Here is an 18,410-nt window from a genome sequence, read left to right as displayed (position 1 = left end):
CTCATTGATTTTGTTCTTTTAGTCATTATATAACAAACAGCTGAGTGGATCCTTGTCATTTGATTGGTGCTTTGTATGTCACATGACATGGATTAATTCATCCCATTTGTGTTGCATTGCATTTAAAATGCGGCTTGGTTCTATTTAGAGTGCAAATTTGGTTCCATACGTTTGGTACCATTGCACTCTGCACATGATTGCGCAGTAATGTGCAAGTGTATGAGTACATGCGCACCCACACATGCTCGTGCACGCACACACAACAAATCCACTGTGCTGCCTGGAGGCTGTTAGCAGGAAGAGAGAAGAAAAGCTGGACTCATTTCTGACGTGATTCCCCCCCCCTCCCCCCGCTGCACAGGCGACGTACACATTTTTCTTTGGTGGTACCCACACGCACAAGCGCCGACCAGGTTGCATGTGTGTGCACGCGCGTGGTGGAGAGCAGATCTCCCGAGACATAATTTGATTGAGCTAACTGACACTGCTAATTCTTGTAAGATATACACGCATACTAAACAAATCCACTGTGCTGTCTGTTAGCAGAAAGAGAGGGAAAAAAAGCTGGACTCATTTCTGATTTTTTTTTTTTTTTTTTTTTCTTCTTCGATGCACTGAGGACATACACAGTCGACTGAGCCAGTTGTGTGTGCACACGGGGGATAATGACACAATGATTTGATTGAGCTAACTAACGCTGCTACACACACACAAAATCCACTCAGCTGTAAGCCGTCTGAATGCAGGAAGAGCTGTTCAGATGAAATGCTGATGTGATTTTTGGCTGGACTGAGGAACTATACAAAGTCTTTTTTTTTTTTTTTTTATGGAAGTCTGATGTCAGTGCACAGCATAACTGGACTATGTGTTACAGTGGAACACCAAAATGTAAGTCCCTTTTCTGTTGTTTATAAATTAATAAAATATCAAATGGCAAGGATCTATTTTAGTCGTTATATAAACAAAATAATGTTTTTACATTGTTTCAGTGGAATGAATATTTAATTGGGTGAAAGCTGGAACATGCCATTCAACTTCGCTTCATTGAATGGTATGTTCCAGCTTTCACCAAATTAAATATTCGTACCATTGAACTCATAACCATTTATTATAAGTAACCTGTCTTTTAAAGATGAAATTGGTCAAGTACTGATTACATGTTTATGCTTCATTGAATTTAGGGCCCCTCAGATTAATTACTTGCAATATATCACTTTAAAATGAAGCAGCAATGCAAGTGCAGAAGCACCAAGTGCAGTTCAATGAGTGCATGTTAAGTGCAATCAGTGTCACAGGGTGCAAGTTGTAAACATGTTTATTTTGATCAGTGACTTCAGAATCCTCATTTGAACTAGAAATCTTGAACTGTACAGATATAGCCCCACTCTATAAAGCTTTCTGAAGGTGAGTCACCATGAGTTTCCAGATTTTTCCGTCAATTCACATTCTTTCAAAAGCTGTTTGTCAGATTTGACGTGAAGTTGAAGTAAAAAATGCATGTCAATTGTTCTAGGGTGTGCTGAGGTTGGTTTTAGGATTATTCCTTTTTATGCACATCCTGCTATGATTTCCCTTTAAATTCACATCCCACTCTGATAAATCAAGATTGATACTACATGCATGGTGGCCATATTGATTTTATTTTCTGCATTATAAATCTTTAAAAATGTCTGGTCGTTTTGTTTTCATTTTCTCAGGCTACTAAAAGTATGTTAAGGTGGTAAGGATGTTTCATATAGATTTGTGGCATGCTCCAATAATCAAGATGCCACCATGGCAGCCATCTTGATTTTGGTTTCCACTAAATAACTCTTTAATATCTTGTCAATTTGTTTTCATTTCAAGGTATGTTTGGGTGCTTAAAGGGACACTTTACTCATCAATGTTAACCCTGAAAATAAGAGATTATATATTGAAATAGTGGCATCTTGAATAAAAACTTTTTTTTTCTTTCTTTTTTTTTAAACTGACCAGCCTTCCATGTGCTACATGTATGAAGTCACAAGTGCTGATTTTGCACAGCCTGGTGTACATACATGTATATATACTGCAGTAAAACCTGAAAATCTTATGTGACATCAGAAAGTAGCAAGATGGCGCTGTTGAAGCAGCAGCCTGTTACTTCAGCTCTGCTCCCTCTTTTCCTACTTTCGCTATTTTTAATACTTTTTAATGGTGCTGATTTGTCTATTTGCAGTGGGTGGTACCCTGTGCAATTATGCACATGGAAAACGCACTTTTGTTACTCTTGTGATTATTTTTATGATGCTCTCTGCACTTTTCGAGGTAGCGCAGGGAAATCCCTTGGTTTCCAGCTCCGGACGTCCCATTGTTTATAGTCAGGATCAGCTGCTTGGACTAAGAGACTCAATGCAGAGTGGGCTGGGCCCCCGCTATGCTGAGCACCTGGCGTACCTGCAGACATTTGGAAGAAACGTAGGGGCTGCAGGGGCGGCCGGACAAAGCGGAGAAGGACTTATATTCCTTCTATGGTCATGGGGAATGTAAGATCTCTCTGCAACAACACAGAGGAGCTATCAGTACTAACCCGTTTCCAGAGGCTGTATGAAGACTGCAGTCTCATGTGCTTCACGGAGACGTGAGTGGATGAACATGTACTGGACTCTTTAATCTCCATGGGCGGCTTCACACTCATCCGCACGGACAGGACGCTGGTGGAGAGTGGAAAAAAGAGAGGAGGGGGCTCGCCGTTTATGTGAACGAGAGATGGTGCAGCGGGACTCATATTCACGTGAAGGAGCAGATCTGCTCCTCAGACGTGGAGCTACTCACGATGAGCATGAGGGCGTGGTATCTCCCACGGGAGTTTGGAAGTGTGATTACGCTCTGCGCGTATATTCCTCCCTCTGCGGACGCTGTCGCTGCCTGTGAGCAGATTTGCAGCACATTCACGCGGCTGCTGACGCAACACCCACGCACGCTCTTCCTCATCACCGGGGACTTTAATCACGCCTCCCTCTCCGCCACCGTCCCCACATTCACCCAGTATGTCACGTGTAAAACCAGGGACAATAGAATACTGGACCTTTTTTAAACTAATGTGGAGAACGCTTATACCTCCACCTCCCTCCCCCCGCTGGGACGCTCTGATCACAATCTCGTCTATCTGCTCCCCCAATACACACCCAGGGTGAGAAGAGAGCCAGTGCAGAAAAGGTCAGTGAAACTCTGGACTGAAGGGGCCACTGAGAGGCTGAGGGAATGTTTCCGAACCACAGACTGGAGCATGTTTCAAAACTCTTATGGTGAAGACATCAACGGCCTGACCCAGTGTGTCACTGACTAAGTGAACTTCTGTGTGGAGAGCACTGTGCCCACCCGGAGGGTACGGTGCTTCCCCAACAACCACCCCTGCGTGACCCCTGAGCTGAGTGCCCTGATGAACCAGAAGACGAGGGCCTTCAACTCGGGAGACGAGGAGCAGCGTAGAGTCCAACAGGAGCTCCAGTGGAAGATCCGTGCAGCCAAGAAGGTGTATGGAGGGAAGATGGAGGAGCAGCTGGCCCTGAACAACGTCAGATGTGTGGAGATGCCTCAAGACCGCCTCCGGATTTGGGCAGGATGCCAGCAGGACTGCAGATGGGGAGTCTCGGTTCGCAGAGGAGCTAAACAGCTACTTTAACCGTTTTGGCTCCTCCACGCCTGCGCCCCCACCTGCTCCCGGCCCCCCACATGTCTCCAGCCGCCAGCCCTCCAGTCCTTCTGACCCCCCACTTTCTACCCCCTGGTCACCTTCACTGCACCCCGGACCTCGTCCCACATCTTCAACATGAGCCTCAGCCTGGGGGTGGTCCCCACCCTATGGAAAACTTCCTGTGTGGTCCCGGTTCCCACAACACCACACGCCAAGAAACCGGCCCACTACAGACCAGTTGCCCTGACCTCTCACCTCATGAAGACCATGGAGCGGCTCGTCCTGTCTCACCTCTGCACCATGGTGACAACACCCGGGACCCACTGCAGTTTGCCTACAGGCCCAACATCGGGGTAGATGACGCTGTCATCTACCTACTGCAACGAGTGCTCACCCACCTGGAGACCGGCGGGAGCGCTGTGAGAGTCATGTTCTTTGATTTCTCCAGCGCTTTTAACACTATCAGACCGGCACTGCTGAGGTGGAAACTGGAGAACGCAGGTGTGGTTGGACACCTCGCTGCCTGGACCATCGACTACCTCACTGATCGCCTGCAGTACGTGCAGCTGTCAGTCTGAGGTGGTAAGGTGCAGCACCGGGGCCCCCCAGTGCACAGTCCTCTTGCCTTTCCTCTTCACCTTCTACACCTCGGACTTCACCTACAACACTTCGTGGACTGGTGTGAGAGCAACCACTTGTGTCTCAACATCAGTAAGATGAAGGAGATGGTGATCGACTTCAGGAGGAAACCCCACCACCTCATCCACCGGTGAACATCCAGGGGGAGGACATAAAGACTGTGGACAGTCTCAAATACCTGTGTGTTCACCTCAATAGCAAACTGGACTGGACTCACAACACAGACGCCCTGTACAAAAAAGGTCAGAGTCGCCTCCACCTCCTGAGGAGACTGAGATTCTTTGGAGTGAGCAGGCCTCTGCTTAAGACCTTCTACAACTTTGTTAACCAAGCTCAAATCCATCATGAACAACTCCTCTCACCCTCTGCACCGGACTGTAGTGGAGCTGATCAGCTCGTTCAGTGACAGACTGAGGCACCCTCAGTGCAAGAAAGAACGATACCGCTGCTGTCAGACTGTACAATAACACTGTGAAATGACCATGTGCAATATTAATATGTCCACATATCATGTGCAGTAACAACTCGTTTACAAATCCCTGCACTGTCACCTTACCACATCCAAACTCCATTTCACATATTGTAAAGATGCTCCTATCTCTCTTTCAATCCCAATCATGTTATATATCTATTCTATTTCTACCTCATTTCTTATGTCTTGTACTGTTACAAGTATTATTATTATTGCTTATCCTTGCACACGCTGTTCGATGAACATTTTCCCTTACTTGCACCCACCTGGTGTGTTTTCTATCTTGCTCTTATTTATGAATATTAGTCAAATCATTAGCCTATTTTTGAGATTTTGTAAGGAGTTTTACTGATATCTCTATACATGTGTTTACATTCAACAGTGTGTTAAGAGCACTTGCGATGTCATAGCACAGGCAACTGGAGGAAACTTCATTTGAAAAATTCTCAAAAAAATAAATTCCAATTATCAGAAACTGTATTTCAAAGTTGATATGATCTTTATCTTTTAGAAACTGCTTTTTTAATAAGAGCAAAGTGCCCCTTTAATAAACCCTTTTCAATTGCATGTAAATCCTTAAAGTTTGTTGGCAGTTTACCCTTAATAAAGTTATTACTGTAAAATATGTGGCCTATAATTTCACTGATCATTTTTGATGGTCTATATGTCCCACAGTGTTTGTCCGTCACATGCACATTGTCCCACAGTGTCCGTCCATCACAGATATTTCAACACATTCTCCACATAAAACGATACCCCTTCCAACAAAACCTCTTGCATGAGGCTTGGGCACTACAGAAGGCACAGTTAGTTTTTTTTTCTTCTTTCTTCTGGTTTTGTTTTTACAGCAAGTGAAATAATGGACCTATTTAAAAAAAAAAACAAAAAAAAAACGAACTTAACACACTGTTTCCCGCACTGCTGCATGGTGCAACAACTGGCATCAATGAAACTGTGCAGGAAGTTAGCATAGTTCCATGCATATTTGGAAATGTGTCTTTTGATCATCTGTGAATAAAGACACTTTTGTGGGGCAGGGATCATTATTTTGACAAAATATTCAAATTTTTTGGGCCTTTTCATGCAAAATAGTGACCAGGATTTTATTCAGAATAAAGATCGTAAAAAAAAACAAACATACATTCTCAAGACCCTAGTGGTCCATACTTAAAACCAAATGCATGTTCCACTTGTTTTGAAGATTTTTTTTTTTTTTCTCTCTCTCCACTGTTGCTGTTACATTTTGATGCCCAGCTTGGTGAACATGCTCGTAATTCAGATAAAATGTCAACTTTTGTAATTATCTTTCTCATAAACTCGCGTGCACAGGTCACAGCTTTAAAAATGAATGTGTCTGACGTTGGCTGTGCTGAAATATGAATTGCAAGAAGTGTATTAATGTTACATTTAAAAATGGCAACAAACATAAAGAAACAACGAAAAGTCATAGCTGGTTGCCGTCTTGAGGAACAGCACCGGGTGTGATTTGTGCTTGTGAGCTCCACTGGATAAGTAAATTATTCTAAAGTTCAAATGTCAAAGCTTCTGTTGTTTTCTTCAGACTTTAGCTATATTCTTGGCACCAGCAGCATTGTCAAAGTTCTATATATTATGACAAATATAAAAATGATGTCATGTCTCTCAGCCCTGGTGCACAAGAATGTGCAGAGAATGTTTTAATTTCATCTAAAGCTGTAAAAACAGAAAACGGATGTTCGTGTTTGGTTCCGTGCTGAACTGGGTACAGTTGGACTGCAATTATTTATGCCATGCCAAGTCACAACACAGATAGCAGATCGTGTTTGATGGTCTCCATTAAGGTTTGGGAACTCAGTCCCTGTTATAAGGCACACTGGGGAAACTGTAATATAAAGCTTGAGAAAATAATAAGATAACAGGTTTGGAAGCTTATCTGCCAAAACTAAAACAACAAACCAAACTTCACATTAATGTCAAACAAAAGAAAATGACCCTATGCCACAGGTTAAAGCTTATAGGGCACCACAGTCTCATTTGAACCCTGCTTGATATTGCGGGATTTACATTCCCGTTGCACAATATATACACAACATAACTTCACACGGGAAAATGGTGTACAGGTACTGTTTTAGGCTGCATTTGCTGACGCAATCGTGAAAAGTGCAGTTTTTTCGGTTCCCAGTGGAGAAGAGAAGACCAGGCAAATGGGAGATGCCATGTCGGTAAGTGTTAGCCTGCACAGCTAACCAGAGTAGCTTCGTTCTCTCACCTGCAAAACTGTTTAGACATGTTTGAGCTCTGCGTCATAAACAAAGTGCAACAGATGTCCACTTTCCACGCATCGTCACTTTCTTTGCATTTTCACTTTGTTTCCTGTGCAATTTGCCCAAAATCTCAGAGAAAGTGCTGCGTTTCTGTCCCCAAAAGTAGAGAAATTACATCATATGCGTCATATTTTACCCCTTTAGAGCCTGCCCTCAAACGGGACTGTGCTGCCCAATTAAGACACATGCTCACCTCCACAGAACGATGAGTTAAAGAACAGACACAAAGCTCAGTGTAAACATCTGAACTCTGTGCAGGTGATTCAGGTGTCCGTCTACCAATCACAGCCACCGTGTAGCTTAATGGACAAGGCGGACAAAACATACCACTGCCAAGCGTAGGGTGTGTGCGCCATTAGTCACTAACACACCTGCAAGTAACGAGTGTTTCTTAATCATTTAATCTGTCCACTATTTTCGTAACAAATCGATTAGTTTTGTCCAGAAAATGGTGAAAACTGTTGCTCAGTGTCACCAAAAGCCAAGATGCTGTTCTTTTTAAAAAATATCTTATTTTGTCAGCAACCCAAAGATATTAAGATTATTATCAGAGAGGAGAAAATCAGAAAATATTCACATTTAAGAAGCAGAACTCAGAATCTTGACTTGGCTGGTGATTAGTTTCATCATTGATTAATAAACTGTTTCAGCTCGAGCGGTCAGCTGGTTCAGTAACATTGACCGTCTCCAGTGTTTGATGATGGAGAGGGGCCTCGTGAAGCCGTGACTAAGTACCAGTACTACAAATCAAGCATCCGTTATGAGACTTTGACTCCTCCCCTTTTGTACGATAGTGTGTAAATAGACCAACCTCAGTCCTCTGAACTTTAATGCTGTTTCTGCTGTTCAGAAGAGCAAAAGGTGCAGCTTGATTTCAAAGTGACAGCTTGTGCTTACAAGAAAACAACCAGGTTGAAGTTACAAAGATATCAGACTTTGAGTGGGCTAGCTGAGAGTCTGCATCAGTGATCTACAGTGTGCTGTTAGTACTGATCCCTGATCAGCATGTGACCCACTGTACCAAACCTTCATACCCCACACCCACTGTGGCTTCAGCTGCCTTTAAAAAAAAACAAACACGTGTGTTTGTAGTGCTGATGTGGTTTAATGTGGGCACGTCGCCTGATGGGGTGTGGTTTGTTTAATTTTCAGGCCTAAGGATGAGTCTGCAGTGGATGGCAGTGGCCACCTTTCTGTACACAGAGGTCTTTTTTGTGCTGCTGCTCTGCATCCCCTTCATCTCACCAAAGAGGTCAGCACCTTCATCCCTGCTTCAGTTCACCAAACCAGAGCCGAGTTCAGGAAACTACAGAAAACAATTTGTCACTTTTCCCAACATGTCATTATTATGGATTATAGAGTCAGAACTCTCTGACTCTATATCTAAACATCGATGGTCTCATGTGAGGATTAAAACACGTTTTTAGTGAGATTCTTACTAACGTGTCACCTGCGTTTGTGATGAGAGTCCTGGCAGGTCAGATTATTCCTGGACACATTGTGAAGCATTTCCATAGCATCATAGTGATGAAGTTTCTCTGATGGTGACTTAAAGCTAAAGGCCGGGCCACCCAAATTTCACTAAGCTGACATAAATTTAGTCTGTACTGAAATCCAAGCATTATAATGTTGGTTTATTTGGGAAACGTCTTATAAAATTCCAGCTCAGTTTAATGAAGAGAACATATTTATCTGGAGGGAATTCCACAGTGAACAGTTTCTTTACCTTTTAATAGCGTCTGCAGGAGGGCGAGCGTGTGCTCTTGCATGAGCTTTTGAAATGATCAGAAGTTACCTTTGACTGCAGGTGATGTGTGTGCACGTAGCGTGATGTGTGTAAATCACTCCAGAGATGGCATCCGGTTACAAGAACAGCGTTCTAAGATTCAGAAGTGTTTATTTCTCGCTAGCTTTTACATAATGTTAGATTTATACAGAAATGCAGTGGTTTTGGAGTATTTTCCACCATGTTGGATTAGCAAGCGGAGAGATAGAGCAGCCAGTGACGTCACGGTGCCTCCCTGCTCTGATTGGCTGTCAAAGTGTCCTTTCCCAGAATACTTCTTGCAAGTCTGGGGAAGCCCCCACATGATCCATTATGTCACTGTCATTGACTGTGTTGGCTTCAACTGTTGCTGAAGTAAGTACTTAGAGTCCATCTGTTCTTTAAAAAAGGGATCCTTCAGGGGAATGTTTTATACAATTTTTTTTTTTCTCAACAATGTGAATTTTGAACATATGGGTAATATATTTATACTTATACTTAAAGGCTGATAATAGAATTATAGTGGCATCAGAGAAAATTATTTTCATGCCTTAAGTCTTAAACATTTTAGTGGCCATTTGCCTTTAAGGATAGAAGCAGACGTTGATGGCCATCAAGTTTTTGTTTTCCGTGGTGTTACCAACTGAACGGTCCCCCCTAAAAATCAGTCCACCCTGCTTTCACTGTGTATGCGTCATTTCTGCATGTCGGCCGCCAGTCACCGATTATCACCTCGTTTCTGCTTCAAACTGCACTTCAGTCATCATGTATCTTGGCGACACATATCTGAAGCTTTTTTGCAACAGTCATTTCCACATAAATTCTGCATTATTTCATAATAAAAGATGGAGGAAGTGATCAGAGCACCGCAGCCAGATGAGCAGCTAGCGGCTGCGTTCGCTGCGCCTTTGTCATTTCAAAGCATCAGTAGGGACTCACTGATTATCACCTCGTTTCTGCTTAAGGCCTTGTCACACCTTGACGATTTTGCCTGTGTATGTGCTTTAATCAGGCGTGATTACACCTGATCGATCAGGTTGTGTGATGATCACACCACAGCGACTGGTGCTTTAAAAGTTTAAATCATCGCAGTGCTTCTGTGTGTTCAGAGTGCGACACCGGCATCCTCTGAGAAATGCACCTGGAGCAGAAAAATCACAGAGGGGCTTGCTTTAAAACGCTGTGTTTCAGCCATGGTGTCATTTTGAAAAATCAGGAGCTTTATGTGGATTCATGTCCATCTGTGATGATGAACTGCACTGAAATGAACAGGTCAGATTTACTCCATGTGTGAATGAAATGGTTTGTTTGCATGAGGACTGCAGCTTTCAGCCAATCAATGGCCAGCATTGATGGATGGATTTAGACTTATGAGTTAATTACAAGAAACGTGTGCCAAAAATCACATAATTTGCCTGCAACTGATGTCCAGTATGTGCCGGACATGAGTCACACGCTGGCACTCTTAGAAAATTTTCAGCATGCCCAAAATTTTTCAAGGAGCTCAGCGTATTAGGCTGTACATCAGCAAGGTTCAACATGCCCGGAACTTACAAAAAATCTTACCCATAACTTATTAGACTTCTGCCAGCGTTTTTTAATACGATTGGCATCGTCTTCTTCTTCTCGTCAGGGTGTGACGGCGCCTTCAAAACGGCCTTGTTTCTGCTTCAAACTGACTTTCGAATGATTTAAAAGGTTTTACTTTGTCTGATGTTTAATAATCATTCAAGGATTCAAAAGAATTTTATTGTCATATGCACATAGGAACATGTTCCCTGCACAATGAAATGTGTCTACTGCATTTAACCCATCCTAATTGCCAGTTAGGAGCAGAAGTCGCCTTTAGGCACCCGGGGACCAGCTCCAGATGTACTTCCCTGCCTAGGTCAACAGCAGGGCTGAGCAAACCATGACCGGCTCTTTACAGACAACACACACATAACACACATGAGCCGGCCCGGTACATGAACACACATAAAAGCACACACAAGGTAAAAACGTGGGATAGAAAAACCTTCATAGCTGCTGCATTACACCCATCAGCACAAAAAACAATGATCACACACACAGACAGGAGACGAAAGACGACAGCCGAGATTTGAAAGTCTAGTTTATCAGAACACCCGGAGGCAGCCTTTAGGCGCCGTCAATGGCCTTGTTCATCCATCTGGAAGGAGGAGGAGCTCAGCCCTGAACAGTTCACTGTCTACAGTCGACGTCAGAGCTGGAGAAGCTGAGGGAGGGAGAGACCGGGGAGCGAGGCACAAGTGTTGTCCTTCCTTCAGGAGGTTTTTCGCAGCGGCCTTGAAGTGCAGCTGTGTTTTTGGGAAGCCAAATGAATATCCAGATTAGCAGATGCCTGAAAGATTCCACAGTCTGAGAACAGAGTGGCTCTCAATACATCTGAATGTAGAAAGGAGATGCGGTCTTACTGACGATCAAAGCGGTATCATATTACTCCCTTTGATCGCTTTGGGTGTAGAGAGTCAGACTCAGACATGTTGCTGTGGTCCCAAATGATGCATGCGCAGTGAAGGCATGATGGACCAATTTTTAGGGGGGGCCGTTCGGTCTGCGACACCGGCTCACACAAGCAGCACCGTATGAATCACTGATGAAGCATCATCAGATGTGCTGACTCTGATTCACTCAGTCATCAGTGACTGACTCATTTTAAGGGGCTGACTCGACTGAACCTCTCCTCACTGCACTCAGGACTGGTGGAAAACCGGATTCTGCTTCATGTTGGATTAGGACGAATGTAGATAGTTGATAGTATTTAATGTCATGCTGTTTTGTTGCACACATTCTGCAACTATTTCCTACATTATTTCTTTTTCCCTGTTAACCTGTCTGTCAAACATTGAAGTTTGATATTTCTGAGGTACGCAGCAGAATATCCACCTTCTCTGATTGCAAACTGGAAACTGCACATTTGACTTTAATCACGTGCTTCTGCTAAATTTCTCGACACCATGACCTCAGCACCACGTTATTTCATACAGCAAACTTTCTAATAAAAAGAATAGAGGGGAGATGATAACATTTACCATTATTTCAAATAAATGTTTCTGTTCCAAAACATTAACACAAACTGGTTCAAATTTTCGACTAGAAGCATCAAGTCGTAGATGCAGGGTTCTGTTTTCTTTTGTGTAAATCTCGATGCTGAGCGTTGTGTGTTCTCTGCAGGTGGAGTAAAATCTTTAAATCTCGTCTGATTCAGACCATCGCTCTCTATGGAAACACGTCCTTCATGGTGGCCATCGCCATCCTCGTCTTCCTGCTCATCGGTACGCCTGTCTTTAACGCTGCTGTTTAGGATCTCTTCGACTCCTCTGTCTTAAAAGCACACTCTAGGACCACTCGCTCGAGTGCGTGTATCTGCCAGTGTTTCCGTTCCGTCCGCTCTAAATGATTCTGAAAATTCTCTTCAATTGCTCAGATCTGCTCAAACATCTCCAATGGTTTCTCTTTCAGGTTGACCAAGACGCTCAATGGAAATGGTTCATTTGTTTTTCACACACTCTGCTAACATAGCAGTCATAATTCGGTATTTCGTCATTTCCCATAATCCCCCTGGCAGCCCCCTGCACTTCTCAGAATGCACCGCGGCGCCAGCAGAGTTCCGTCGTCTCATAGCGCATGTAAATGATGGCAAAGTGAGGATGTGGATGGCGGGTTTACAGGCGATTATGATGATGATACATTCTCCCAAGTTGAGAGGGTTATCTAGAGGAGGTGTAGCACCTGTGATGCACTTTTGCTGTGCCCCGATGTTGTCTTACTGTCTGTACTACACGAGGTGTGTTTACACTGGGAGTGCTGAGCTCCTGACACCGGAACTCTGCCAAAACCAACCTCTTGCATGAGTCACGGACCGTGAGACGGCACAAGCGTCACAACTGCGAAATGGCGAATTACTGCATCCCAATGAGCTGTTGTAAAATGTCTTGTTTCATTCCACCAGCAGTCCAAAGTCTTGACATGGGTTTGAAGAAATAGTCTGAACATGTGTGTCTGAGACACAGCGATGTAACTTTGTGTTATGTGTGTGTTGTGATGAAGACGCGTTCCGTGAGGTGCAGAAGTACAGTGTGACCGAGAAGGTGGACCTGACAAACAACCCGGGAGCCATTGAGCACATCCACATGAAACTGTTCCGAGCTCAGAGGAACGAATACATCGCCGGCTTCGCCCTGCTGCTCTGCCTGTGAGTGCTCCACACGTGTCTCGATAATGATCACCAGGGTTCTAGCTAGGACCATTTTAGTGCCGGGTAATTTGTGATCATGGCTCATAGCTTTGGGCTCCCCGAAACTGTCTGGTTTTATACCACTAAAACATTCTTGGCGAGCCTTATTTTAACTCATTTTTGGTGGTTTTAGACGCATTGAATAAAAGAATAATAAACAAAGAATTATATTTATGTTGTAATATTTGTAAGATCAAATTTATTTTTTGCATGTTTGTGAAAGTCTAAGTTAATAAATTAAATAACATCAAAAATGTTAAAAACACATTAATATTTAATGGACATAGTATTTAGTCTCCTTCAATAATGACACACAGTAGCTTTTAATCCAGTGAAGCAGTTTTTCTGTCATCCTGACTGTTTTTTTTTTTTTTTTCCGTTTTCAACAATTTGAGTGGGATTTCATTACTCTTTCTTTTTAAACAATATCACACCTAAATTCCTTGTTTGAACAAGACCTGAACCTGGACTGATTTGTCAAACCTGCTCTTTTAAATGAAAAACTTTGTGAATGAGTTTCACTTTCCTTTCACTGACGCTGTGCCACCCCGCCTCCTCCACGCTCTCTCTGATTGCTCAAGTGTCTGCTGTTTTTCAAACTTGGAGCTTTTTGGAAACACAAAGCCTTTCAGCTGTAAAAGAAACCAAATTTCTGAATGTATCTTCAAATAGGGATACAGAAGGACCTGGATTAATGTCGGTTTTTATGGCAGCTTTTTTTCTTCAGCTCAGAGCATAGACGCTGTTTCCAGCAGTGGCCCTTCACAGCCTGCTGCTGTGGCCACAGAACGTGCTGACTTTCTGATCTCTGCTGTTTGTGATTTGATATGAAGAAAATGAGAAATATATTCCTTATTACTTTATTTACTTTAATTATTGGTTTAAAATGGCAAAACTATGACTCTCTAAGCTTGAAATACAATCGAATCGGTACATTTTCAGCAACATTTCAGTTCATCTTTCAGAAATTCTGTGCTGGGCCAATTTGACCCTGAGAGCCGAGTGGAAATTTGCAGTACAGGACGGGGCTGCACCGCCCACCATAACTCGAATCCTACACACACACACACACACACACACCTGCACCCCGGGAGCAACATAGGGATTAAAAACCTTGCCTGGTCTGATGGGGAATTGAACTGTGGATCTCCTGGTCATGTGTCTTAAGATTGTACTAGTGTGTTGCCCGTGGGGATCCACGGGCTCCACATTGGGTAGTGTTTATAAAATAGGTAGCTGACATTGGTAAGAAATTATATGAAGTTTCTATAATGGAATGACGTGTGAGTCCAGAATGTTTTTAGAACCTTTAGACCTCAACAGTTTTTAGAAGAAGAACTCAACCCTTTTATTTCCTGTTAATTATGTAATTTTTTTTCTTGTAAAAAAGATGGATAAGTTGCTGCTCCTCAACAGGAAAATCTCTTTGGCAGAGGCGCTGCGTTGTGTTTCACTGAAACCTGGCTCAGTGAACATATCTCCGACAGTGCTCTGCACCTGCCCGGCTTCCAGCTCCTGCATGTGGAAATTTTTTCATAAATTGTCACCCTTTCTATTCACTGCAGGAGTTCTACTTGTTTGTGCTGGTCGGTGTTTCTATTTCACCTCGGGTGTGTAACGGAGGTGCAGCAGCTCGCTGACCAGATAACAGGTGTGGAGAGGAAGAATCAAGACTCCCTGCTCATCATTCTGGGGGATTTTAACAGAGCAGATCTCAGCCACAAACTCTGTAAATACAGACAGCACATCACGTGTCCCAACAGGGACGCAAACATTCTTGACCACTGCTACACCACAATAAAGGACACCTATCGCTCTGTTCCCCATGCAGCTTTGGGACTCTGATTACTGTTTGGTCCACCTTATTCCTACCTACCGGCAAAAAATAAAATCTCCAAAGCCTGTAGTGAAGACAGTAAAGAAGTGGACGGATGAGTCGAGGCAGGAGCTTCAGGCTGTTTTGACTGCAGCATCTTTTGAAGCTGCATCCACAGACATTCATGGACTTTGTGACATCTGACACCAGTTTTTCTGAGGACCTGTGTGCAGACCAAAACCTTCTGCGCATACAGCAACAACAAACCTCGGTTTACTGGGAAACTGAAGCAGCTCTGCAAGGCCAAGGACGAGAGGCCTACAGAAGTTGAGACAGGCTCCTCTACAAGAAGGCCAGAACCACGCTGACAAAGGAGATCAGAGCAGCAAAGAGGAGTTACTCTAACAGGGTGAAAAAACAATTCTCAGCTGACGATCCTGTGACAGTGTGGAGAGATCTTCAGCATGCCACCAACTGCAGTATACTTAGGTACAGTTCAACTGTGAGAGACAAAATGAGAAAAACATCCAGGAAATCGCATTGTAGGATTTTTAATGAATTTATTTGTAAATTATGGTGGAAATTAAGTATTTGGTCAATAACAAAAGTTCAACTCAGTACTTTGTAACATAATCTTTGTTGGCAATAACAGAGGTCAGATGTTTCCTGTAAATCTTCACCAGGTTTGCGCACACTGTAGCTGGTATTTTGGCCCATTCCTCCATGCAGATCTCCTCTAGAGCAGTGATGTTTTGGGGCTGTCGCTCGGCAGCATGGACTTTCAGCTCCCTACACAAATTTTCTATGGGGTTGAGGTCTGGAGACTGGCTTGGCCACTCCAGGACCTTGAAATGCTATTTACGGAGCCACTCCTTCGTTGCCTGAGCGGTGTGTTTGGGATCATTGTCATGCTGGAAGACCCAGCCACGTTGCATCTTCTGTGCTCTCACTGATGGAAGGAGGTTTTGGCTTAAAATCTCATGATACATGGCCCCGTTCATTCTTCCCTTAACACAGATCAGTCGTCCTGTCCCCTTTGCAGAAAAACAGCCCCAAAGCATGATGTTTCCACCCCCATGCTTCACAGTAGGTATGGTGTTCTTGGGATGCAACTCGGTGTTCTTCTTCCTCCAAACACGAGTTGAGTTTTTACCAAGAAGTTCTATTTTGGTTTCTTCTGACCACATGATATTATCCCAATCCTTTACTGGATCATCCATATGCTCTCTGGCAAACTTCAGACGGGCCTGGACACATACTGGCTTAAGCAGGGGGACACGCCTGGTAATGCAGGATTTGAATCCCTCTCTGTGTAGTGTGTAGTCTTTGTTACTTTGGTCCCAGCTCTCTGCAGGCCATTCATCAGGACTCTGTGTGTAGTTCTGGGATTTTTGTTCACCGTTTTCTTGATCAATTTGACCCCACGGGATGACATCTTGCGTGGAGCCCCAGATTGAAGGAGATTATCAGTGGTCTTGTATGTCTTCCATTTTCTTACAATTGCTCCCACAGTTGATTTATTCACACCAAACTGTTTGACTATTGTAGATTCACTCTTCCCAGTCTGGTGCACATCTACAATTTTCTTCCTGGTGTCCTTCAACAGCTCTTTGGTCTTAGCCATGGTTGAGTTTGGAGTCTGACTTGTTTGAGGCTGTGGACAGTTACTTTTATACAGATAACAAGTTCCAACACATGCCATTAATACAGGCAACAGGTGGAGGACAGAAGAACTTCGTAAAGAAGTTGTTACAGGTCTGTGAGAGCCAGAAATCATGCTTGTTTGTGAGTGACTTATTTTCCACCATAATTTACAAATAAATTCTTTAAAAATCCTACAATTTGATTTTCTGGATTTTTTTTTTCTTCTCATTTTGTCTCTCATAATTGAAGTGTATCTATGATGAAAATTACAGATCTCTCTCATCTTCCTAAGTAGGAGAACTTGCACAATCAGGGACTGACTAAATACTTTTTGGCCCCACTGTACCTCATGTACAACTTCATCCTGTTGGTCTGTTTCTCTTTTGCAGACGTTTTTTATTTCACATTTTTATTGTGAATGATTGTGTTTGGGGTATATTTATACATGCTTTTACAGAGAGAGTACAGCTCAAACTGAAATCAAATTCCTTGTATCCTTTGGAGATAAAGGGTATTCTGACTGATGTTTAGAGTGTATGTTAAAGATAAAGTCCAAAGGGGAGGTGTTGAGTTTTTGTGAGTCTGACCAGATGACGTGTCTGCAGGTTGCTGCGGCGCCTGGCCACGCTGCTCTCCCAGCAGGCCACGCTCATGGCATCAAATGAAGCCTTTAAGAAGCAGGCGGAGAGCGCCAGCGCCGCCGCTAAGAAGTACATGGAGGACAACGAGGTGCTACAAGAGGTAAAACCTGCTCACACAAGTAAACAAGCTTCAACTTGTTTGCTTGTTTGTTTGTTTGTTTGTTTTAACCCTAACAGTGAGGTTGGTTTTTGACTTGCATCGGGTGTTTTTTTTTTTTTTGGGGGGTTTTTTTGGTTTGTTTGTTTTTTTTGCAAGAAGAGGGGTGGGACCAAGAAAGACCTGGTCTAAAGTCAAGCAGTGTGTGTACTTTATACACAGATACAACCCGCTTTGGGGCAGGGGAGGATGCAATGAAGTGACTATCAGATGCTGCATTTCCCTCAGTCTGTCTCTTGGGGACAGCACTGAACTGCTTAGTGCAGTGGTTCTCAATTTCATAAAATATTTGGCTTTCCAAGTACCACCATTACAAGTGGAATTAAAATAATTCAGTTCAACTTAATCTATTTATATAGTGCCAAATCGGAGTATAGTTGTCCCAAGGCACTTCACAAGGCTAAGGTTTGACCTTACGCACCCCCTGAGGAAGCACGTTGGCATCAGTGGTGAGGAAAAACTCCCTAGAAGAATTAAGTGTACGAAGAAACTCTATCTTTGAGTGATTTGCACGTCTTCACTCACCCGCTGCATTGTGGAATTCTGGTTACAACATGACGGCTCAAAATAGCAGAAAGCATGTGGATTACAATGATTTAGATCCATTTAAACTAATGTTGATGGCTTGAAGCATATTTGCATTCGTGGTGACCGCCTGTGACATCCAGGACTGTGTCGGCAGTAAAGAAGAACTGAGTGCTCTCACATACACAGCATTGGCCCAGAATCTGCAGTGCCTTTGGGCAGAGGAGGAGGACAGAGAAGGTATCAAAATGAGTGCATGCCGTTGCAAATTAGAGCATTGATACTCGATCCAGGCCCATTGGGTTTGGGCAAATATTTTGAAATGATGTTTAGGTTGGGTCAGGTTCAGTCACATCAGCACAAAGACGCTGAACATGGGGAATGTTTGTGAAAACTTTTTATTTACTCTGCGCACAGAGTAAATAAAGTCTAAATCGGACTCGATTTCGGCGCGCCGAGTAAGTCTAAATCCTGTTGCATCCTCTCAGATGGATTCATCATCACAGCCTGGTGAAAACTGTTGTCCACATAAAAT

At 43.4% G+C, this 18,410-nt stretch overlaps 1 protein-coding gene across 1 annotated transcript in view; it reads left to right on the top strand.

The window, feature by feature from the left end:
• bcap31 (B cell receptor associated protein 31) overlaps nucleotides 1–18,410 on the top strand; it is a 61,665-nt gene that overhangs the window by 3,827 nt on the left and 39,428 nt on the right. The window contains exons 2-5 of the mRNA XM_034171871.1: nucleotides 8,222–8,321; nucleotides 12,030–12,130; nucleotides 12,906–13,050; nucleotides 17,158–17,293. Coding sequence (XP_034027762.1) covers nucleotides 8,230–8,321; nucleotides 12,030–12,130; nucleotides 12,906–13,050; nucleotides 17,158–17,293 — 474 coding nt within the window. The 5' untranslated portion in view covers nucleotides 8,222–8,229. The remainder of the gene's footprint in view (nucleotides 1–8,221; nucleotides 8,322–12,029; nucleotides 12,131–12,905; nucleotides 13,051–17,157; nucleotides 17,294–18,410) is intronic.

Source organism: Thalassophryne amazonica, chromosome 6, assembly GCF_902500255.1.
Source record: "Thalassophryne amazonica chromosome 6, fThaAma1.1, whole genome shotgun sequence".
Lineage (NCBI taxonomy): Eukaryota > Metazoa > Chordata > Actinopteri > Batrachoidiformes > Batrachoididae > Thalassophryne > Thalassophryne amazonica.
The sequence above is the reverse complement of the archived record's forward strand: the minus strand, read 5'-3'. Positions and strand labels throughout refer to the sequence as shown.